Raw genomic sequence first — 24,778 nt, 5'->3', positions numbered from 1 at the left:
AAAGCTCTGCTCTCTTACTATATACATAAAATATAGGATAACAACATTATGAAAACTAAAAACATCACTCTGAAAATACTTACCATGAATAACAAGTTTATAGCTTGATAGTAGGTAGAAATAGACAATTTAGGTAGCAGTTTTACCTTGTCTTCTGTGTTTTGGAAGATAGGCTTAACAGTATTAACATCAACTTTATTTTGACAGATTGTCTGAAGAAACAAAATTAGTAAATTAATTTTTTTAGTGTACATCCTTTGAGACTTACAAAAAATAGGTTGATTAATTTACTCTTGAGTAACTTGTTACATGATGTATAAACACCATTCATCTATGTTTCTAAGTGTTACTTAAGTATACACCAATGAGAATGAGTTAATGGTACTCTGAAAGAATGTTATTTCATCAGAGCATTTTGCCTCGATGTTTTATGCTTGGAGTATACAGAAGTTGCTTATTTTATATTAAATAATGTAAAATTATTTTCCTTTGAAGTATTGTTTGTCTTTAGGTAATCATTTTTGTAGATCCTTCAAAAAACATTACACACTTGAGGGTGGTATACCTAGCACATAATGAAAAATGAAGTATCAAGAAAAAGAAGGAAAAATTAATTTTGTATAAATTTGTATAAACTATTTGAATGATAATTGTCTATTAAACTTCTGAAAACATAGTTGTCTGTAGAAAGTTATGATGTGAATTAAATATTTCTTAGTATTTCAGTCTCAGGTTGTGGCAGGACTGTTTGTCAGTTAAAAATTGTTTGATGTTTCTCATTTGAAAACATATTTTTATTTGTTATTTGCTTAAATGAATGTTGACACGTAAATTAAAATTTTATAGAATTGCTTTTATTATTCAAACCAGTCTATTTTGCAGTTTGATGTTTGATTGCAGGTGGTTTGAATAATCACTTGTATGAACAGGTTATATGTAGTTTGATACTGATGAAAGATACTGCCACCTACATTCAAACATCAAGCTGAAAAATAGATTGGTTTGAATAAAAAATTACATTGTTTTTCTTAGTCACCTTTAACCACTTACTATATATATTTGTATGTGTTTGTTTATATGTATGTAATAGTAATTGATATATTATAATTTAGTAAAGCTACTTTAGTAGTTTTTGTGTTTCATACATTATTTAAATTACCTTTTTTATGATAATGCAGCTTCGTTATACTCTGCAAGTGCTCCTGAAGTAATAGTTCTTCCTAAGCATAGATCATTGGTTGATAATGAAGGAGACCAGCAAGAAATAGACTGTTCCATTCTAATGGCTTTGCACCAGCAGGAACAATTAAATCTCAGCTCTGCGGAAGACAAAAATCCTAAACAAAATCAGCCATTTATTGTGTTTGAAGTCAGCAGCACTGATGGATTCTATGCAAGTTCTCATGATCTTGATGGTATTTTTTCTTTGTAGTTACCGTTCATGAACAGTTAATAAAAACTGTTGAATACTGCATTTGTAATGAAAGAAAGCTGAGTAATTCTGTGAAGTGTTACATTATAAATAGAACTTTAAAGAAATTTCAGGGAATTTGTAGTGTAAAGCAATAATCTAGTTTACTTGATTGATTCCTGTGGATTTGTAGTACATAGCACAAAATATTACATTATGTTAATAGCAAAGAATGAAATAAAGTGTACATGTAGATTAAGAGTATATGGATTTCATAAAAAATAATGTATTACCCATTTTAATCTTTGCATGACATAGTGATACAGCTTATTCATTCACTGCATGTAATATAAATCACAAATTTGATAATTTCAGAAATATGCTGGATTCTAAAACTTGTGTTGCATCCAGACTCTCACTGTATTTTTAGTATTACAAGGTGTAACAGAATTAACAAATTAGCAAGGCTATTACAGTGGTTTCACATTCTGGGCTTGATAAAAGAGAGGGTATAAATGTGAAAATTAGAAAGCAACACTAAAAAAATTTTAGGAAACAGTTATGCACTTCAGTTTGTTTTTTTAATGAGTATCTAATACTATGTGTTTACTTTCTCTTGCTCTCACATTATTCAAATGATGTGTTATGTTCATTAAGGTATGACTTGAGTTTTATTGGAAAGACATGAATTATTAAAACTGAAATTGCAATAAGGACCTTTTTTTTACACATTTGTGTCATAAAACATGATATATCAACACATCTTAGAAATTCTTAAATGCATTTTTCTGTTTGTAGAAGTGTGGAATGTTCTGTGGGAAAGGATAGCAGATGCTAGGGCAGCTGCTCATCTACCACCCCTGAACCTTGACAGTAAGTTAACATTGTTTATAAAGATTTTTTCTGCAGTTTGAAATTTTACAATTATAAACTTTTTTCCTTTTTTTTAATTTTCTTAACTTACTAGAGAATGTAAACTACTACGTAATGATGGCAACTTCAGAAAAAAATATTTTGGCTTGCACCTTTATCAACTGTCTCTGGATGTCACTGGTTAGCAAACTGATTTTAAATGACAGTAATTGAAAACAACAAAACTGCAATGATATAAAGGAAAAGTGTGCATGATAAATTATACAAGAATAGTCAAACAGATTTGAGTTGTTCATCATAAAAATATAGAAAATGATAACATAAAACTAGATATAATCAAAATGATTAATAATAATAATGTTAAAGGGGCCAGGCATTGTACCTATTAATAGAAGGACATCTGTATTGAATCAAAAGTGATTCCTTATATGTTTTTGTTAAGAAAATTTTCACAAGTTTCTAAAATTTTGATTGTGTGAGACATTCCATTGATTGTGCTCTGTTCTTTTTAAGTAATGTTTTCAAGTAGCTTCTTTGTTGTTAAAGTTTCCAGGGGACATATGTATTCTTTGAAATGATCATGTATTAGACGACTGAGTTCATCTACATACGTGGCTAAACAATGTGTAGATGAAATTTCACATGATTTTGATATTCAAACCAGATCTTCTAATCACATGATGAGGATGTGTAGTTACAGGTTCATCCACAAAGGACATAATCCATGAAACAGTGTATTGATGTGGTGGTTTATTTTAGTTATTTTTATTAACAGTTACTTCAAATTGATTCAACTGTCTACAAACAAAAGAAAGGTATCACTATGGGCAATAATGTTGTTGTCTTTGTGGCCTCAGTTTTGAAACTCCTCTTAAACTGGACTTATTGATGACAGTTTGATATATGACATTGGTTGAATTCCTTAATAATCAGTGATCCAACATAATACTCAAACTTACTCATACCAATAATGTCCAGAAATTTATACTTTTCTTAATATCATATTCACTGTTGTAAACAGCCAGCTTTTCACTTCTGTATATTCTAAATCTATTTCTCTACATCATAATTAACTCCATCTATCAACTATCAAACTGTTTACATACTTAAATGTACACAGTATTTGGTCACATGTACAGGTAATTCCAATCGTCCAATACATGATCATTTCAAAGACACATTTATGCTACTGGAGATCTTGTCAAGAAAGAAGCTACCTCTGAACAATACTTAAAATGACGCAGCAAGGCACAATTAATGGGGACACCTTACACAGTTAGAATTTTAGAAACCTGTGACAATTTTCTTAACAGAAAATATACGAAATCATTTGATTTAAAACAGATACTCTTCCATTAATAAATACCTTTAAAGGCATAAGCCACAATGTTGAATACAGGAACTTTAACATTTTTTTCTGAAATTGTTTGTCTTCTTTACAAAATGATATAAAAAGTGTCTGTTTTAGACATTAAAAGCATCAAAACAATGTTAAACAAGAAACTGTAGTAATCTATCATTATTTGTAGGGATTTGAGTAAGAAATAAAAAAAATATTAAATGTAATTCTTTGTTTATAAATATAAAGTTAAAAGTGGGTATGTAAAGATATAACTCGAGTAACTTGCTTAACCTTCATGTTGTTCCAGTTGTTTTGTCATTCTGCTGAAGAATATATTTTGTTGTGTGATTTTCTTTTCTCACTAATTATTGAAAATTCAGCAAGTTTCATGCAATCAAGGTAGCCTGGAGATCATCATTTCTTTGTTTCATTAGACTTTGTAAATCAAATGTTCTTTAATGAAATCAAAGATAAAATTGTGTATTACAGTGTTGTTTAATAACAAAAATAGGATTAGTTTAGAAAACACTGAAGTGAATGTTGTATGTGTGCTTGTTGAGGTATGCTGTGTTTCAAAGGTGCTTGGTTTCCTTATGAATTATGTTTGAAAGTTTTTCTTTTTCAAGTTATCTTTTAAAATTTGTTATTACACTCGTGTTTACATTTTACACGGTATGTTTCTTTTTTCATTATGGTAATCCTTGAATGTGATTTGTGATAAGGAGATGGGTATATTTCTTGGAATCAGTCACATGAAGGTATACATATATATCAAACTTGTCACAATCACACATGGTCAGTCTTGAAATGACATTTTTTAACACTTTTGCTACAGGCTTAGTATAATATACACAAATTCGTCTGCACATTTGCACACGTTAAGTATTTGAAATATAACTTTTGATGTTGTGTGTATATCTTCACAAAATTTACTAGATTTTTTGTAAAGATTACAAGTATTTTGTATACCAAAATTCAGTTTTTTCAGTGAATGCAAAGTGATTTCATGTTATGACTAAACAGCTATTCTTCGTCTCGGAAGTCTTTATTATTTGCATAATCTCTAAAACCTCCTAAATACATTTCAAATGTTTCTTTTCAGTAAGACTATATTTTTTTTATTTTCTATGTTCTAACTGTGTGTGGTCTGTCACTTAACTAACCTCATATTCATCAGAAGAAAATTAGGAAATAAATATTAATTATGCTGTTTCCATGCAAGAATGGCTGCATACTTTAATGCGAAGTAGCTCAAGTCTCATAATGCTACGTATGAACTTATATATTTATTATTTTTTTATTATATCGACCTTCCAGCCATGTCTAGCTAACATTGCATAACTTGCATTGACATGATGCATGTGCACTCATGTTACATATCCAGTAATATAAAAGTGACATTTAGTCTTCCCTGTCTTGCAGTATTTTGGTAGACTGGTATTTAGTAATATACAGTTACATCGTAATTATTATAAATTATACATGTGTATATTAATTACTACTATTTAGAAATAAATGATTAAACTTCTCTTTCTTAAAATATAGAACAATGTATCAAGAAGTAAGGTAAACAGTTCTCTTCTTGCTATGGCCTTTTTTTACTCAGTTGCTAAGTCTTTTAAAATTTCATACAGCAGGATATCAAACAAAAGTTTTTTTTAGGTTTTATGCATACATTTGAATAACCAAAAAATAAATAACTACAATTAAAATAACTATAATTTATAAATTTTAGTTACTGAGCTTAAATCTTAAAAAATATGAAACCTCGAGCAGATTAGAAACACAATCTAACTCATTGCACTCTTGATCAAAAGAACATGGTAGCCTTTTCAAAGAAGAATAAAATGGCTGAGAAAGCCACTCTGGGGACATTATAATCTGTTTATTGATTATTCATATGTCATATTCTGTAGTAAAGCTATATGAGGGACTGTTTTCTAAAATGGAAAGAGTTGAATAGGGCCACCATCTTTGATTCAGTACATAAGCCATATCTCAGCAAAATAAAATATGAGGTTTTTATTTTCTAGCTTTTCTATAATAGTGATTTGATTTCCTAATTTATACAAAACTATAGAATTGGTATTCTGGCATCACAAATGTCTAATTTTAAACATTGTTGCATTCAACATACTGTGAGTCACTAAAATCTGTATTTGGATGTGTTCTTTTAATATTTACTTTTAATTGAGAAATTAACTCAATATAATATAGAAGTTTGAATTATAAGCTATAATGTGATTCCAAACTTACTGACATAAATTGATAAAATAATAGTTCAGTAAGAAGTCAACAAATGCAATGGCATGGCCTTTGACCTGTGACCCTTTATGAAGGAGTTTGTATAGTCTTTAATAGTAACATCTAGTTGAACAACGCTGTGATGGTGATGGAAGTAGTGATATGGTTTGTGTGATGTTCATATTTTTGATTCACTAAGCTCTTTTCTTAGCAAATTTTCATAATTGTCAGTCATCCCTCTATTTTTTATCTAGTCTTTACAACATCTAGTTTGTTTCTATTATGATATTTCATGTTTTTCTCTCATCAGAGTTTTGGCATTTCTGATTGTATAGCTTGCTGAGTTAAATGCTTTGTGTGATTAGCAGCAGAACTGACGTAATACAGTGTGTGGCATGTGTGATAGTATTAAAGAGTTTAGAGCAAGAGATTTTGTTTGTAATATCGAGTAGTAATAAACTAGTTAGTGTATCTGTTACTGGTTGCTTTAACTAAACTGAATGAGTGAGTGTAACATAATGGGCAATTTGAAAATGTTTGTTTCTTTCTTAAGATCATACCTGTGCTAATTAGAATTTGCTATTACTTGAATGTTTTTCTCATGAACATTAATTCAGTTCTAATTATGTAATATCTTTACTTGTTGTATGATGATAAAAATGACCATAATCTCCATAAAAACATTTTACTCATTTATTTGTACAACTATAAGTAGTAGATCACTCCTGAAGAACTGTAGAGATGAAAAAAATGAATGAAGTAAATGAGTTTACAGTCATTTTTTCATCATACAAACTGCTTAAATCTCTACAGTCAACATTTTATGGTATGATGATATATGGTAATTTCTAGGCTTACTGGGATCTGTATCAGTTGTATACTTTATAAATGTTATTCATGAAAGTATTCTGAAAATTAACAAATGCGTAATTTTGGGTACAGGAAATTGGATAGCTCTTCTTTTTACTATATTAGTGTAACTGTGTTTGCAGGCATGTTTTAAAATGTGTAACTGTTGCTATCATCTCTTTTCATTTATATTGTTTTTCCCCTAACATATGTATAATATGTATGTTTGAAGTTACTTTGCAAACATTAAAATAAGTTAATGTTACAGACATTGATGGACTGGCTTGGATGGGCTTAAAACATGAAGCAGTGGTTTATATGTTGGAGCAGCTTCATGGAGTGGAGGAATGCAGTAACTACACTTTCCGTTTCCACCGTCCAATAGGATCGAGGGAGAAGGTTAGCAACATACAGTTGTTTTTGTGGTGTAAAGAGTAAACGTTTAAGTAGGTGTATGACATTTCTCTCATATAACATGTTGTGAGGTTCCTCAGTATGATTCTTTAATACTGTTTATAATTAATCTGATTTTATATTTATTTTCAGGTTTTACACTGTTATGACCAAAATGAATACATATTTCATTGCCTATACTATATATCAATATGCTTAAGATTTTTACTTGGAAACATAAATGGTGAAAAAAGTTTCTAAGCTATGTTGTTAGGTTATTAGAAAACAAAAAGTTAGTGAATATGAAAAAGGGGATTGATGTAATGAATGCTCATATAAAAAAGAGCAGAAGTGTATAATATTGTAGCCATTTCCTGACATAATTTGTATGTTATTTATAAATGACACTATTGCATATTTCCTTGTGTACGTCATCAAAGTATGATGTTACAATCTATCATGAAATTTGGAAATTGAACTCAAATATTGAAGTAGTTTAGCAATTACTTTGGTGCTCCTCTTTTTAATAAGCTCCAGCTTTAATATATCTCTAGTTTATAAGCTGCTTTTGAATTAAACCAAAATTATACGATAATCTTCTTAAAAAGCGGACGCTGTTTTTGTTAATTCAGCTTCCTGAGAATCCAACAGGGTGTGCTCGAACAGAACCATATAGAAACAGAAAAGAGCATGATATGTTCAACTTCCTTGCTTCTCAGCACCGTAGGCCTCCCATGTTTCACTCTGCTCATGATGAAGATCTATTCCTGAAATCTACACGGCGAGCCACTAGTCTAGATTTGCCAATGGCCATGAGGTTTAGACATTTAAGGAGCACAACTAGGGGTGTTGTTGGAGTATACAGGTATGTAGATATAATTATTTTATCCATTTTGTGTGTGTGTATGGTTTAATATATATATATGTATAATTTAAAGTGTTATATATGTACATAAAATTTTAAAAGTAACTTCATAGAACATGTAGATAATAAGATAATGAAATACAAAAGATAAGCTAGAAGTGTAACTGACATTGAAATATTCCTTTATGTATTTGGAACTATAAATATAAACATAAGGTCAGTAAATACTACAGTACAATTGGAAATGATTTGTAACTATCTGGCTGAAGCGGAATACTTAAAGTTTCTTGTCTTTACAAAATAATAAAGATCTAATCAAAACATAGATTGGTGGTTTGCATGTCTTAACTGTGCATCTTATGGTTCATGGTTTGTGTCCCATGGGCAGAAAAATGTTCTGCATTTGAGATTGTGAGTGCACAGTAAGAGTGACAGTCAAATTGAACTATTCAGTTCGAAATTAACAGCACAGCACATTATAGTCTGTCAGCTCTAAATTATCTATGGCTGTTTTGTTTATCAAAATAAACAGTTTCTCAGTTGTTGTTTATCCACTCTATTGTTTTTGTTGTTGAGTCAAAACCATGATTTTTAATCATTGCTGTTTGGTAACCAACTGTTGTACTGAGTTTAGAATTTGTATTTTAGTAGTTTTTATCCACAGTATTTATAAAATAACTGATTTTTTTTCAAACTGAAATGTGTTTAGTTTTTCTTAATCTTTAATAGTTGTAATCTTCTGATTGAGCAGTGTTTGTTAATTATGAACAAAACGTTTTAACATGATTAGGTTAACATTTAAGTATAAAAGTTTTATAATAATGCAGAGTCTTAATAAATTACAGTATCAATATTTTGATGCAAAGTTATAGGGTAGCTTTTAATAAGTTACAAAAATTGTATTGTTGCTTTATAATAAGATTTGTATTGGTTGCATCATACTACATACGCAAGTAATGTATTGACTGTGTATAATTTGCTATGAAACTTCTTCGATATGTATATTTTTATCATAAACAGCATTGTTTCAGAGAGCAATGAATCATTGTTACACAGTATTCTCAGGAATGTGTACTGTATGAGATTGTTTAGGATTCTATATTGCTAGTTGTACAAAACAATTTGGAGATAATGCCAAACATGTATTTGTGGTGATGCACAGTAAGTTTTAATGAAAATATCTGTATGAGTATGTACGAATAAATTGAACAATTTCAGTGCATGTATACATTTTTTGATATTCTATTGACAATCAAAAGCCTCATTTCTCAGAATATATTGAAGTTTTCTCAAAGAAATCAAATAACATTCAAAATTTGGTGTATTTTTAATCTGCTTCTTGTCCAAGCAGTAGAAATATAACTTACAATATTATTATGATGATGTAATGTTCTATCATTTTAAGCCTTGTGAAACCATACATATATTATTTATTTTTAATATAGAAGCTTATAAGTTGTTTTATTCAGAAACTAATTGCATCTGATTGACCATAACTTGTTTTCAGGTCACGTATCCATGGGCGTGGACTCTTCTGCAAACGTACCATTGATCCTGGTGAGATGGTTATAGAATATGCTGGTGAAGTAATAAGGCCTGTCCTAACTGACAAGAGGGAGAAGTACTATGAAAGCAAGGTTATTTAATTATTTTTCATAATCTTTTTGTTAGTTTTATTTATTTTGCATAACTATATTTGAATGTTTAGGATAAAATTGTAGGATTAATGTTAAACATTTTATTACATGACAGTATAGTCTCTCTTTAATGTGATATTAAAAGTACCAGATGTTTATCTGTGATATTTTTTCTATACTGAAACAAACAGATTTCATAAAACAATTCAAAAGTGTGTTATCAATCTGCAAGATTATCCATGATATTTGTGTACTGATATAGATAGATATTACAAAGTGAAATAAAATCTGCTACTAAACAGACAGATACACTGGTATCCTGTTTAGTCAGAATAGATTAATTTAATAGCAAATAACATAATAAAATTAATCTTTTTTCCTACCTGTACAGATTGATATAATAAATGAAGTTGAACTTATTCTAATTAATTTCATCATTTTTCCTACAACCAAAATCACATATTTTATAGGAACTCCATGAAACAGTTAATAATTTCAGGTAACACAATTATCATTATTTGAAACAAGTAAAATGAACTTATTTTTTAATTAAATTTACTAGTTGTTTCAATCTTTATGTTAATGTGGCAGATAGTGCTGATGATCTGCATTAAAATGCTTTTATGTTTTCTGTTTATACAAACAAATTATAAACAAGTTTTAATTAAAAGCTATCCAGTTTTTTGGTTTCTATGTAAATAAACAAGTTATGTCACAAATGACAAACTTTAATGTTTAAGACATTCTTTTGTAATGAACAGTTTGTAGTTAGGATCTGTATCATGTTATTTTCTTCATAATTCTCTTGTGTAATAAGATGTTATAGAGAAAGCACAGTCTGATCCACTTGTTGGCAAGTGGATTGAAAAAATTAACTATAGGAGGTTTTAGGCTGATAAAAAGTAGTAGTTGACTATATTGATGCCCCTGATGTATCACACAGTTTTTTTGAGATAATTCACAGCTGCTGAGGTAGCTGTTGTAAAGAAAAAGATAAATTATATATATTAATACTTTTAAATTTGAGAAGGCTTATCTTTACTATAGGGTATTGGCTGCTACATGTTTCGAATTGATGACAATGAAGTTGTTGATGCAACAATGTGTGGAAATGCTGCACGCTTTATTAATCATTCATGTGAAGTAAGTAAGATGGTTGATAAAAATATTTTTTGTTTACTGCAAAAACTTGCATCTTTAATGGGATTATAAAGAATTAAGGATGTTGGTATTGTAAAGTTGTGTGGAGTTATTAAATAATTTTACAAATATTTCAAAGTTAACTGTGAAGTAATATAGAAGAATTATTCAAAAACTAAAATTAGTAACTTTTGATGTTATAAATTTTTATGAGTTTGAAGCAAAAATGATCATTTATTGTATAGTAATGTTTTTTGTAGTAAAAGATTGTTAAGAAGTATAAGGTAAGTGTATATTTAATTAATAAACTTTTACTAAGTTAATGGAAAACTTTATAAAAATTTCATAAAATATATTGTTTCATCCTCAAGAAAACGTTAATTTTTAAAATTCATTTGAATAGTATTACCCTATGTAAATGTGTGTTTAAGATATAGTCACAACTTTAAAATATTAATATAAATAAATAAAACAAAAAATATTGGTGTTATACTATTTTGTATACCAGAAAATAATGTGATAAAATCCTTTTGTTGTTTTTTTCACCAAATTGTTTTATGCTTTCTGTGCTTAACCCTGAAACAGCAGCCATCTTTAGTTGATGCTGCTACGTACAACATTCATGCTGTTTAAGGGTTAACAAGATTTCAAATAATTAAAAACATTTTAAAAGAAAGTTTGGCTTATGATACTTTAATCAGGTGCCACTTTGCATATAAACATAACTTTTGTCTGTGTTGTTTACACAAAAGTTTATCTTATAGTAATATGATTGTAAGAAACTAACATATTTTCATTTGATTCTTTACCAAGTTGACCATTTACTCATCAGCAGTCTTAGTGTAAAATAATTTTTGGTGCACCAGGCAAAAAAAATATTGTGTTCAGTATTATATTATTGAAGTTTTTTTAACTGTTGTTTTTATCATACTCTTTTTCTTGAAACCTTAAATGATATTTTGTGCTAGGCCTATTGTTCTATTTAAAAATTTATAAGTTGTAAATTACAACAAACTTTAATGTCATAAAACTTCATGATGTCTGTTTCTCTTTTTTTAGAGTTTGTGGCTTTACCAACTTCTAGTTTGTATATGGCTGTTGTCTTTAATTAAAAGCTGTTTTTGTCAGAGTGAAAGTTAAGTGTTAAAACCTCCTTAATTGTTATTATTAAAGAACTAAGAGTAAAATTTATTACTAATTACTAGACAAATTCTGAGCTATATTGGCCACATAATGAGATCTCTTAGAGTGAAGCATGGTGTTATTTATCTTGACCCACTATGGATAAGTTATAACTTAGTCTGTGCAATTTATATTTTGGTGTGTTTATTTATGATAGTGTATGTTTCATTAGATGCATCTGTATACACATTTTTAAATATTGATGAATCTCATTTCACACATACAGTGTAATTATTCATTCATTTATTCATTATTAAGTGACTTACCTAATTAAAAAAAAAGTAACTAGGTGTTTATTTTCAGTTAAAATTGATGAGTTATGTTGTTCAGTTGTAGCTCATAAGCTTTGAGCCATATTAAGAGATTTATTGAAAAGTTGTGTGTATTTAAATTCTGTGTTGTTTATACATTGCCTTGTTTTTTCAGCCCAATTGTTATTCCAAAGTTGTCACTGTTGATGGAAAAAAGCATATTGTGATTTTTGCTCTTAGGAGGTAAGTTTTGTTTTAGTTTCATACATATCTTTTACAAGCTTTTGAAAATTATCCCACTCCTTTGAGTAAAATTATTGTCAGAGCCTTCCAGTCTTTTTTGGTATATAAATACATAATGCTTCATAGATTGAGAGAAATCATAATCCTTTCACAAGGTAGATCTTCTTTTATTGGTAGTATACTTTTATATTTGTGGTCATATATGAAATATCATACTTAAAAGCTTCCGACTTATTGCATTCAGTCTTGTAAGTTTTTCACAACTAGGGTGTGCCTTTGGGGTTTCAAAGGTATCTAAGATTTTATATATCAGTGAAAATGTAGTTGTAATTCTGTATTAACAATTGTTTATTCAAGAATATTTTATAATTATTTTAGCATTATATAATTTATTTATTATATTTCCAACTTTCTGTATAGCTGTGTGTAAACAATACACTAGAAACTTGTAGAATTTTTTCTGTCCAACCCCCCTCAGTGTGAATTCCTGTATGTTGTGAGGAGACTTCTCAGGGAAAGTTCTGTTCTTTCAGCTTACCTCCTCTTGGATCTAACATCCACCCACGTGTTTGCCGTGTGTGGTAACCCATGAAGGGAAGGAGAGGATCCTGGTGGTTGAGGGGTCCAACTCTAACACACCACTTTGGCCTTGAATTTCTGTAGATGTGGGCAGCCTTGGGGTAGCTCCCCTTGGGTCAGTTGACTGGTCCACTTGGGTTATGGTCAACCAAGTACCAGTGTTGAATATTCTCAACAGATTTTGTGGACATTGTATTTGATGCTGGTGTTTGGGTATAGTGCTCACGAAACCTTGGTGTTGCTGCAGTGTCCTTGTTTGACATTGTAGTGTGTCCTCTCATAGAGCTCCCTGGCGAGTGGGGTCAGTGGGCACTGCAGTTTCCCTTTTTATGTTATGTATCCTCCATATAAAATCTTAAATAAAATAGTGAAAAAACAGACCATAGATAAATGACCACGTCTTGAAGATTCTGAGCAGCAGTCTTCAACATCTATAACACCTGTTGTACCTCATTTTCTTATCCTACATTCTCTCTCAGACAAACCTCTAGGGCAAATGTCTCCCTTTTTCATTCAGAAGGGACTGGAGGGACTTGCTGGATCTCCAAAGTCAGTAAAGAAGCTGATGACATTGGTGGAAACATCCACATCTCAACACAGTGAACTCCTCTTGCATTCAAAGGCAATTGGGGATATACCTATTGAGGTTACACCTCATGCTACTTTGAATTCATCACGAGGAGTTATTGTTGAGAGGGATTTGAAGAACATCCCCTAGTCAGAGATTCTCGCTGGTTTCTCCATTTAAAGAGTTGCTGCAGTGAGGCATATCTCCACTCGCAAAGATGGAATTACGATGCCGGCTAATATCCTCATTCTGACATTTACGTCACCATGTCCACCTGCCACCATCAAGGGTAGTTATTTTAATTGCAGGGTACAACCATACATTCCAAACCCCCTCCAATGTTTCCAGCAGTTCGGTCACTTGAAAATGTCATGTTGTGGTTCCTTGATGTGTGCTTGTTGCAGTGGCAAGGACCATGATGCCTACGAATGTGAAAAGGACCCTCATTGCATCAATTGCAATGGCTCTCACTTGTCCTACTTCCATTCTAACCCTAAATGGTTGGAAGAAAAAGAGGTGCAGCGTTTGAAAATGATTCATAATATTACTTATCCCGAGGCTCGAAAGCTGCTGTCCACCACTTCATCTTGGACTATGCTGCTGCACTTCATTCCACATCTACAGTGGGAGTGCAGACAGATCTTTCTGTGCCTCCAAAAGACTTATTCTCAAAACAAATGAAAAGTCTTTTGACCTCCATGATTAAAAAAGTTGATGAATCAACTTCAACACCCATCTCTGTCCCTCACATATATTTCAACAAACCCTAATATCCACATCCTTTGGTTCTGGGTACAGACATTTTCTCAGAAATAACTTCTTCTCCCACCCCAAGATGTAAAATAATCATTCATTCACGTCCTTAGTTAGTGGAATCCTCTTCAAACAGCAAAGACCTGCCCAATTGACCCAAGGCAGGATCCATGGAAGTCGATAGACCTCCCTCGAATAAGAACAGTAAGGAGAAAAGATGTGGTCGTAAACAGAAGGATTCTCCACCAAATTTGCATGCACATAAGTATAAACAGCCACCTTCATACAATTGAACTGTCAAGGTTTACTTTCTAATCTGGATGACATCAAAACACTGATTGCTTCCTACCATTCTGTATGTCTTTCCTTACAGGAGACATTTCTGAAACCTGCCAATACAGTCACCTTTTGGCAGTTTTCTTTGTACAGAAATGACAGGCTGTGTGATGGATGAGTGCATGAAGGGATGGCACTGTTGGTTGATCAGCTTAGTTCTCTACTGGCTCTGGAATCGCTTTGTGTTAATTCACACACTGTTCTTGCCAATATTCAAAACCAACTGGCCCATTTCTCTTTAACAACTACTTCTATCCAGTTTTTCTAGATACCGGGCCATGTTGGTATTTGCAGGAATGAGCTCGCCGACACCACAGCTAAATCTGTCTGCTCTGGCACTATCACTGCTGTGCTTATTCCATACATAGACTGTGGTCCTGTATTCAAGGCTTGGTTCCATGCCAGCTGGCAGTCAACTTGGAGTGAGCAATGCAAAAACAAGCTTTTCCAAATAAAATCCTATATTGGACTTTGGTCATCTTGCTTCTGTAAGGATTTGAAAGAGGAAGTTGTTGTAACTGGACTACGCATTGGTCACAGATTTTTAACTCATAGTTTTCTTTTATCTGGGACTGATGCACCAGTGTGTAGTCTGTGTAACATTCAGGTCACAATAAGCCACATTTTACTTTCTTGCTGTCATTATGATTCTATTAGACTTTTTTTAATGTAATTCCCTTTTAAGAATCACAGTTCATCTAGTTCAATTTGAAATTAGAAAATGGTCATAACGTTAAATAACTCAAAACCAGGACTGGAAAGGCCAACTTTAGGTGATTGGCTGTTTTTTGTACTTACCTGCTAGTCTTCCTGGTGAGTTATAATAATTACAATTATGCAACAGAAAATCCTTTACAACTTGTATTACTGTAGTTTTGCTCTTAATGTTGTAGACTAGATGTAAACTTTGGTTTTATGATGCTTGTTTTTTTAACTTTGTTTTGTTTTACCTTAATTTCCTTTTATAAATTTTACTCAATTTACTTTAATTTTAACATAAGTTTCATTTTATTGTTATACCTCATTAAAGCAAAAAGAATGGAGTTTATAAATTGACCTTTTAACTTGGAACTTAAAATCTCTGATGAGGGCAGAAAGAACGTCCAAAATTGAGTATTTTGGAATGAAGTGTCTAATGATACAATGCAGTGAAGTTTGAAAATGTGTTGAAATATTTCCTTTTGAAATTAACCTCATAAGTACAGGCATAGCTCTTCTGTACATGTCACAATGCTTTACACTTTGATGGAGTTATTTAAACTTTAATTAAACAACTTTATTATCAATATCCATAAGTAAATTAGATCATAATGAAGCTTATAGCCCAGGTTTTTATATTATTTACATTTTAATATCTTAATTTGAAATGCAAATACAAGCCACTCAATAAAACTAAAATTAAAAGTATGCAAAAAGGTAAACAGTTGAATTTTAATATCATCAACACATCTGTTATATATTGCAGATAGGAAGATAAATGGGTATGTTCATTTTATTTCATAATTTTCTGAATTCTATTTCACAGTACATAGAAGTTTCAACTACTGATAATATTATGACAAAGAAAATAACAGATAAAATGTAAATGCTTAGCACACATTAAATATTGCACTATAACTTTTGGTACAACATTTATATCTTCACAAACTTTGGTAGACATTTGGTAAAGATTACAAGTAGTTTATATACAGAAATTCAGATTTTTCAGTAGAATAGTTTTATTAAAGCTTTGTTTGTGAAAAGTTTTTTTTTTTAATTATTAGACTCAGTGCAAAGTGATTTCATGTTATGATTAAAAAACTATTCTTCATCCCAAAAATCTCAAATATAATTTGCATAATCTCTTAATCTAAATACATTTCAAATGTTTGTTTTCAATAAGACTTTATATTTTATTTTCAGTATTCTAATTGTGTTAGGTCTGTCACTTAACCAACCTCGTAACCATAATAAAATATTAGTAAATAAATATGTCATGCTTTTTTTAATTCTAGAATGACTACATATTATAACACAAAAGTACAAATTTTTAGTCTGAGTAGCTTAAGTCTCATAATATTATATATGAACATATGTATTTATTATTTTTAATCATACTGATCTTCCAGTTATGCATACCTAAGATTACATAACTTGCACATGCACTCAGGTCATATATCCAGTAATATAAAGCTGATTTTTAGTCTTCCCTGTCTTGGCTGTGTTTTAGTGAACTAGTATTAGGTTGTCCAGAAATAAATGTTGTTTTTGAACTGTGAAGTTTGCATATTTTACAACCCTTGTTTAGACTTTTTCAATCAAAGTAAGCACCATTTGCTTCAACACATTTTTGTCAAAATGTAATAATGCTCTTTTGTGGTCAAGAAACTCCCTGAAAGCTGCTTCTGCAGCTACTTGGTTTTGAAAGTGTTTATTGTTCAAAAAGTTGTTAAAGTCCTTGAAAAAATAAAAGTCTGGAAGGAGAAAGGTTTGGGGAATAAGGTGAATGAAGCAGAATCTTGATTCCCAATTCATTCAGTTTTTGGAGCATCATTCTTGACAGGTCTCATAATGCCGATTTTGTTGATCTTCAGTCAGCTCATGTGGAACCCACTTATCCAACTTTTTCGTCTTTCCAATCCCACTCAGGTGGTTAGCATAGCTTGCTTTGCTTGTGCATAGCTTTTCTGCAAGTTCACATACTGTTGTGCAAGGGTCTGTCTCAACTGCTTTCCTTAATGTGTTTTCATCTAAGGATTGCTTCCTTCCATGACCTTTGTGGTGTTCAAGACATTCATCTTCATGTTGAAGCCTTTGGAACACATGGTGAACTGTATGTTTAGTAATGCATCCATGGCTGAATGCTTGGTTGATGTTCCGTATAGTTTCGGTAGCTTTTTGTCCAAGTTTGAAGTCGGAGGAAAATCAGACAAAGGTCCTTTTTGTCCATGCTACTTTGGGGGTTGTGAAACTTACTATGAGTAGAGTTCAACCTGCAAACAATTAAGACACCTTGAAAGTAAAAAATGTTGGATTTGACAAACCAACCAATGATAAGTTACTCAGTATTCAACTTTCAAATATGATCATGAGAATTCTGACATTTATTTCTAGAAAACCTAATATTTTATAATATGCAGTCTCATTTATTATATTTGTGTATATAGATTATTACTGTTTGGAAATAAATTATTGTTATTATTATTTTTTAAATATAGAACAATAAATGAGACATAAAGTAAGCAATTATCTCTTCTTGCTCCATTCTTTGTACTCAAGTTATTGCTGGACATAGATTGCTAAGGCTTTTAAGATTTTGCACATGGAGGATATCAAACACAATGTATTTTTAGGTTTTGTGTATGTTGTTGAATAACCAAAAAGTTATAAGTAATTACACTGATGTCATAGAATTACATTCTAATTTTTTTAAGTTTAGTAACTGACATTTTTAGATTTTATAAAATATGAAACTTTGAGCAGAATAGAAGCACAGTTTACCTCCTTGAAAACTTGGATCAAACAAACATGGGAAGCCCTTTTAAAGATTAAAATGGTAGGGAAAAAAAAAACACTCTGGGGACACATTCTAAACTGTTAATTGGTTATTCACGTGTCATATACTATAGTAAGAGTATACAAGGTACAGTTTCCAAAAATGGGAAGAGTTGAATGGGGCCACCATGTTTGACTCAGGTCATAGGCCATATCTTGGCAAACTGAAATGATTATATACGAGATTCTTATTTTATATTCTAGCTTGTCTATATTAGTAATTTGAGTTCCTACTTTGTACGAAAGTATAGATTTAGTATTTTAACATCACAAACATCTAATTTTAAACAGATCTGCATTCAGTATACCACATGACTCACTAAAATCTATATTTAAATGTGTTCTTTTAATATTTACTTTTAAGAAATTAGCTCATATATAATAAAGTTTCAATTATAATATACAATTTGGTTCCAAACTTATTGATTTAAATTCATCAAGTAGTAGTCCAATAAAATTTTGAAAGCAAGTCAACAAACACAATGACATGGTCTTTGAACCCTGACCTGTTGCAATAGGATTAAAATATTTGATGTTCTTTTAGAAGGCTCTAGAAGTTAGGCAAATTTAAGAAAACTGCAATATGAAAAGAAGTATTTTTATTCTTAACATAAAAACATCCTGCACTTAGACTAGTCAGTGTATGTTTCAGTATGTTAGTTGATAAACCTTTAGTATAAATACTTTATTAAGAATTTAGATGTTTTTATGTAACAACAGACTTAACGTGTAAATTCGGAATTATGTTAAACCTTGTTATATAGTGTCATTGCAATGGTGGTTGGCAGAATTCACTAGGGTAATAGTTATGAAGGTTAAGAAATTAAGATTCATACGATATAAAAACTAGAATTATAAACTATACATTGAAAATATAGGTTGTAACATACTTACCTTGACCCACCTATTCTCAAATGGTTAATGAATATCAAACAAATTAAAACTGATCGAATATATCAAAATGAACCTTCTGATCAAGAATAACAATCTAAAACAGTTTTTTAAATATTTTTTTCCTTAATTCATAATCCACAAAAATTATCCTTCTTATTCCTATGAAAAATTGACAGTATCATAATCTTGAAAAATCTTTCACCATGTCATTCCCCAATTAAATTTAAAAGAACCATATGTTGTTGTAAATAACAACTTTCTATCTCGTGCTTTTGCCTGAATCCATAATGTTTTGCCATATTTGAGCTATGCCATATTTTTGAATAGAATTATTTTAGCCATATTTGATATCTCAGGTTGTGCATTTGCTGTTTCAGGCATTTTATATTCATTGATTGGAGTCACTATTTATCTTAAAATTTTAGAAGAACTGAAGAGTTTTTCAAGTCAGTGTTCTAAAGATTATCCCATCAACTTCTGTTTCACTATATAGGGTATGGTCTTCCCCTAACAGTTGAATGCAAGTGTGCTTTATACAGTGTACGGCTTTCCAAAATTTCATGCACATATACAGTACCTGCATGTAATGGGTTAATAAACTATTTAAGTAGTACTACAGTATGAATGTGGTATAAAGGTTTGTTCTAAGTCTAATTGTTATTTTTGTTTTGAAGGATAAACAAAGGAGAGGAGCTAACTTACGACTATAAATTCCCATTTGAAGATGTGAAGATTCCCTGTACGTGCGGCTCAAGACGATGTCGCAAATATTTGAATTAAGTTTGCATCTAATAGGTCCACTACAGCATGTGACCAGGGTTAGGCTTATTAAGATGAAGAAAATTTTGAAAATTGTGTTACCATCATTTTCATATGATTCTTTTTATGTGTAGGTTAATTTTAAAGAAGGCTCCTATTTAATGTATGCTTATAAAATCTGAACTTTTTTAGTGTTCTGACATGGCTCTGTGCCACCTCTCGGAGGTCAGTAGTGCCAACTGTTGCCTCACAGCCAGCTGAAATGGAGCACTCTACACAAGGGATGTTTGTGCTCAGAGTCAAAAATTATTCTTTGTTTTATATTAAAAAAAAAATAAATTGTAATGTTTTATTGTATAAGACAGTGTTAGATAGTTTACATATAACATTTATGTACTGTGTGTATGTTATGAAAAAGGACAAATCTAATCTCAGAATAATTTGTACATAATATTTTATTTCATGTAACAGATCAGAATAGCTTTTATAGATAGCCGTATCAATTGAGAAAAAAAAAATACAGCAGTGGTCAATTCAGTCTAATGCTTCAAGTACCTCTTATTGTTTATTGTATTTAGAATACATATTAGATAGATTTTTTTTAAAACTTTGTGTGATAATTATATTTTAAGTAGAAAAAAATTATGTACTTCATTGTTCTTGTGCTAGTGTCATTGAATTGATTGGTTGGTGATCTTACTGATTACCAGGAAGTACATTTAAGAATGGTGCTTTAGAACAATGTAACTTTTACATTAATGATGTTTGTATATAAAATTTGAGAGCTAAAATTAAATGAACTTATTGTCATAATATATATCGGAGGTTTTCTTAGAAACGTTATTCAGGTTTTCTTCACACCTTCAAGTTACAAACCTTCCTTATTGATTTCAAAAGCAAGGACTTATTCAGAATTTCAGGGAAATTCCTCAAACCTGCCAAGAACTGGTCACTTTTTTCGTATTTAATATTCTTGTATCACGTATTGGCAGGTAACGTGGCAGCAAGAAGTCCATTAAGGTAGCAGTTAGATTGTGAAAGTTTGTAAGAGCAACTTCATTGAGTTAATATGTGTGATCAGCAGAACGTTTTCTGGGAAGCGTGTTGAATCGTCCACCTAATATAACCGTATTTCATTGCTAAAGATTCACTCTCTCTGTACAAATAGGCAGTCGTGCCACAGTTCTTTCTTAGAGCATCACTATGAGCATATCATTATGTAAGCTGATAGTTTAAGAATATTTGAAGGGAAATTGCTAATGATTTTTGAGGCAGTTAATTCCAGGAATTTTGATTGAAACAAGTTATTGAAATTATAGTGCAGGTCAAGATAGGTGTGCCAATCCAACTTTGTAACTGAAGCAACATGTTTTTTAAATGTTTTTTTTTGGTGCTGAGGTAAAAAACAAGTTAATACAACTGAAATTAGAGGCCTTTACATAAAGATTGTTTTTAAATGTTTTTAGAAATTTCTAAAAAAGGAAAAAAATGCTGTGATTTCCAAATTTTGCAATGATTCACATTTTTGAATAGTAGTCTAGCTGAATCAAGTCCCTTAGATCTGTACTAGAGAACTGAATGGTATTAATAGCTGATGTTGTGATTGGTAATGACAGCTTTTATTGATTATATTCAGTATCAATTTTAAAATGCCTTTGAGTGTCCAAAGTACCCATCTCGAAAAAATATTTTTTTATGTCCTTTGTTCGAGTAAAATACCTGAATATTATTATTTTGACAACCATTGCTTTCCAATCTTGAAAATTTCAAATTCATAACATGAACAGTCTCATAAAATATTGTACAACAGTACTCTTGTGTATTCAGTAATCATTCCTTGATGGTCATCAAAATAAGTCATTTTAAAGCACGTGTTCAGAATTTGAAGATGGCTTTTATAGTTCATGCTAGGAAATCACAATTACTTGCATTTGAATTTAATTGTGATTTTGCTTTTTAATTCCATTCCTTCACATAGTTTTTGCTTAGTGTTATTCAATAACAATGTCGGTTTGATTCCTTATAAGGTTTGTTTCTGTAATTGAGATTAGTATAACAATAAGTTTGAACAATTACATTTATATATATATATATATATATATCTTTATTAAAAAGTAATGCAATAGTTATTTGTGTAACTATGTTTTACTTATTTTGTACCCAGAAATCAGTATATTGTACCTTTAATAATGTTTTTAATCATCATAATAATTCCAGTAATTGAGTAATTTGTACATTGTGTGAATCAGTTTTTTCACTTCTGTTGTATAATTATTTCCAAGGAGTTATGATTAGTTGTTTAATACATTCATGTTGTATGAAATAGTTTCTTAAAAATTAATCATGCTAGGATAAACTGTTAAAACATGTTTCTGTAATGTGTAGGTTTTCTACTTCTTGTGTTAAAATGCAAATATATATAGAGGTAAACTGTTTTAAGTAATAAAATGATAATAAAATTACAGGAATCACACTTATTTAAAAAAAATTCAGATTCACTTATAATAGTTTATTTTATCTGAATGAGTTTGTGAAAGTAACAAAGAATATAGTAGTAGGTGAAACTTAATTAATTACTACTTTATTTATCTAAAGTTAAAATGTGCTCAAATATAGATAACAATCTTAAACAATTTGTTTTCTAAATTGAAAAGAAAATGTATATTGATTGGAGAATTGTGAATCCAAGTTAGTGATTTTAAAGTTTTTGATACATTAAACATTGGAGGATTAAAAATCTTATTTGGTATAACAATCACATAGAACAACCGTATTTGAATGGTTTTCTATATTTGATTCAACTTATGTCATGTTGACTTAAAAGGTCATTTTGTCTTTCACAGCAATTGATGTGATGCACTTATTTTTCTAACAAAAAAGTGCCTTTTTTTACTCATACCTAGAAAAAGAAAACCATAATGGGATTTGGCTTAATTTTATATAGTTGTCTAATCTTAAATCTTTCATGGTTTTGATGACAGTATGAAATTGTGAGACCTAAGTTTGTTCTCATGGCATCAAAGATGTCTTGTGTAATGTCTAACATTAAAAGTATGAAAATAGTGACTATCCCAGTAATAAATGTGAAAAAATAAATAAAACTTGACAGGTATAATTTGAGAGTTATGTTTAAAAAATGGAACTGTAGTAGAAAATACATTATACTGGTGTATGAAAATTATCAGTTGTAAAACATTTGAGTTCATTTTGGCACTGGTCTATTTTAAGCAGCTTATTTAATCTGTTGTTAATACTATATAATTGTGTCAGGCATTAACTTTTTCTGTGTTTATTTTAAATAATCTAGTAAATTTTCCTAGTATTTATATACAATAGTCAGTTGGTGAAAAACTTTTTAATCCAATAAAAATTTAAGCTTGCAGTATGTTGATTTAGTAGCACAATTTTTTGCAGTCCTATTTACATAACATTCAGTAGTTAGTAAACACCAAATAATTTAATCTGTACTTCTTGTGTCAGCTATAAGAACAGTATTTGACTGCTCACATGATGAAGTTTATTCTTCATCTAGAGAAGCATTATAAGATGTTATATAACTGTAGCCAGTTTCCCAAAGTTTAAATCTTTTTTAATTCTTGTCATTTTACTCATTATTGTATGATTATTATCAATTTTGATGGTGTTTTCTTGTCTTGAAGATTTAGATAACCAAAAATGTTTTTCTGTGAGAAGGCTTAACAAGAAGCTCAGTCCTTTGTGTATGAGAAGAAATCTAAAAGGTGATAAAAATATTCTTTATGATTAATTACCAAAAACAGTTTTAAATAACTGTTGAATAAATTATCCTGACAACTAAGCATTTCTTTTTGAAAGCTGCAAAGATTTAGTGTTGTTGACATTACATGTCGTATCTTACCAGTAAAGTTTTGTGAGCAGTATTCCTGCTATGTAATAATATCACGTGCAGCTTCTCAGACTTGGATCTATTGCTAAAACTTTACATTAATTGTGTCACATTTTCTTAAACAGAATAACTGAGTAAAATCAAACAGCACTGATCATGCCTGAAAGTAAGATGTTATTTTCACTTGGCATACCTGAGATGACTGTTGCAAAAACAAAACAAAACAGAAATCACTTAACTATCCACTTGAATAAGCTGTTACTAATAACATTACCAAAATGATTTTGCTTTGAAATAACTAAAGGAGAAACTTAACATTAATCACAAAAGCTTCCACTTGGGTGTCAATACACTTGCATTTTTCTGAAAAATTGTTTCACACGTGACCTAAGATACAGTACTAGAGACAGCATTAGGAATACAACTTCCTGTCCAAGCACATAATGACTTTCTGAAATGACTTGCATTATTGTTCACACACCTGCATATATCAGCATGTAAAGAATAAATTCATAAATATTAGGAAATGGTCCACTCAGAATTTTATTACTTAAAAGTGTATTACATCATCTTTGTATTCATAAAGATGAAAGAATTTGTATAGTTGTTTATTAGGAGATTGTTACAGCTAAAACTAACTACTGAGAATAAAATATATTACTATAATATTAGAATTATGTAGTTTCTTGATGTTTAGTCTATTCTAGTTTGTAAAACGTCTGCAATATTAAGAAAATCGGTTGTTTTAAATTGTAAATATTATAGAATGAAGTTTAGAAGTGAATGATCATAAGAAATAGTAGCGGCGCTATGGTACCCATTATATTTCATTCTGTGATGTTTTTGTAAACTGAACATCCTTGTTTTGAATGTTTTGTTGTTCTCCTATTGCCATTATGTACATAATCATAGTTGAAATAAAAGTAATAAAGGTTTTATCTTTTCAGAAAAATAATTTGCTTTCCATAAATGTCTTAAATTAAGATGTAAAATTATGAACCTGACATTAAATAATTTATGTATTTACCCACCTCAGATTATTAGTGGTGGTTATTTTTGA

The 24,778-nt window shown here is 30.3% G+C and overlaps 1 protein-coding gene across 2 annotated transcripts in view; it reads left to right on the top strand.

Annotated features, from left to right (window-relative positions):
- trx (histone lysine N-methyltransferase trithorax) overlaps positions 1 to 24,671 on the top strand; it is a 134,459-nt gene extending 109,788 nt beyond the window's left edge. For both annotated transcript variants that reach the window (XM_076465173.1, XM_076465175.1), the window contains 8 exons: positions 1,179 to 1,415; positions 2,210 to 2,284; positions 6,988 to 7,118; positions 7,745 to 7,977; positions 9,485 to 9,614; positions 10,662 to 10,757; positions 12,363 to 12,430; positions 19,769 to 24,671. In XM_076465173.1, coding sequence (XP_076321288.1) covers positions 1,179 to 1,415; positions 2,210 to 2,284; positions 6,988 to 7,118; positions 7,745 to 7,977; positions 9,485 to 9,614; positions 10,662 to 10,757; positions 12,363 to 12,430; positions 19,769 to 19,874 — 1,076 coding nt within the window. In that variant the 3' untranslated portion in view covers positions 19,875 to 24,671. The remainder of the gene's footprint in view (positions 1 to 1,178; positions 1,416 to 2,209; positions 2,285 to 6,987; positions 7,119 to 7,744; positions 7,978 to 9,484; positions 9,615 to 10,661; positions 10,758 to 12,362; positions 12,431 to 19,768) is intronic.
- The last annotated feature ends 107 nt before the right edge of the window (positions 24,672 to 24,778 follow it).

This window comes from Tachypleus tridentatus, chromosome 10 (assembly GCF_004210375.1).
Source record: "Tachypleus tridentatus isolate NWPU-2018 chromosome 10, ASM421037v1, whole genome shotgun sequence".
In the NCBI taxonomy this organism is placed as follows: Eukaryota; Metazoa; Arthropoda; class Merostomata; order Xiphosura; family Limulidae; genus Tachypleus; species Tachypleus tridentatus.
This window is presented reverse-complemented; position numbering and strand designations above follow the sequence as displayed.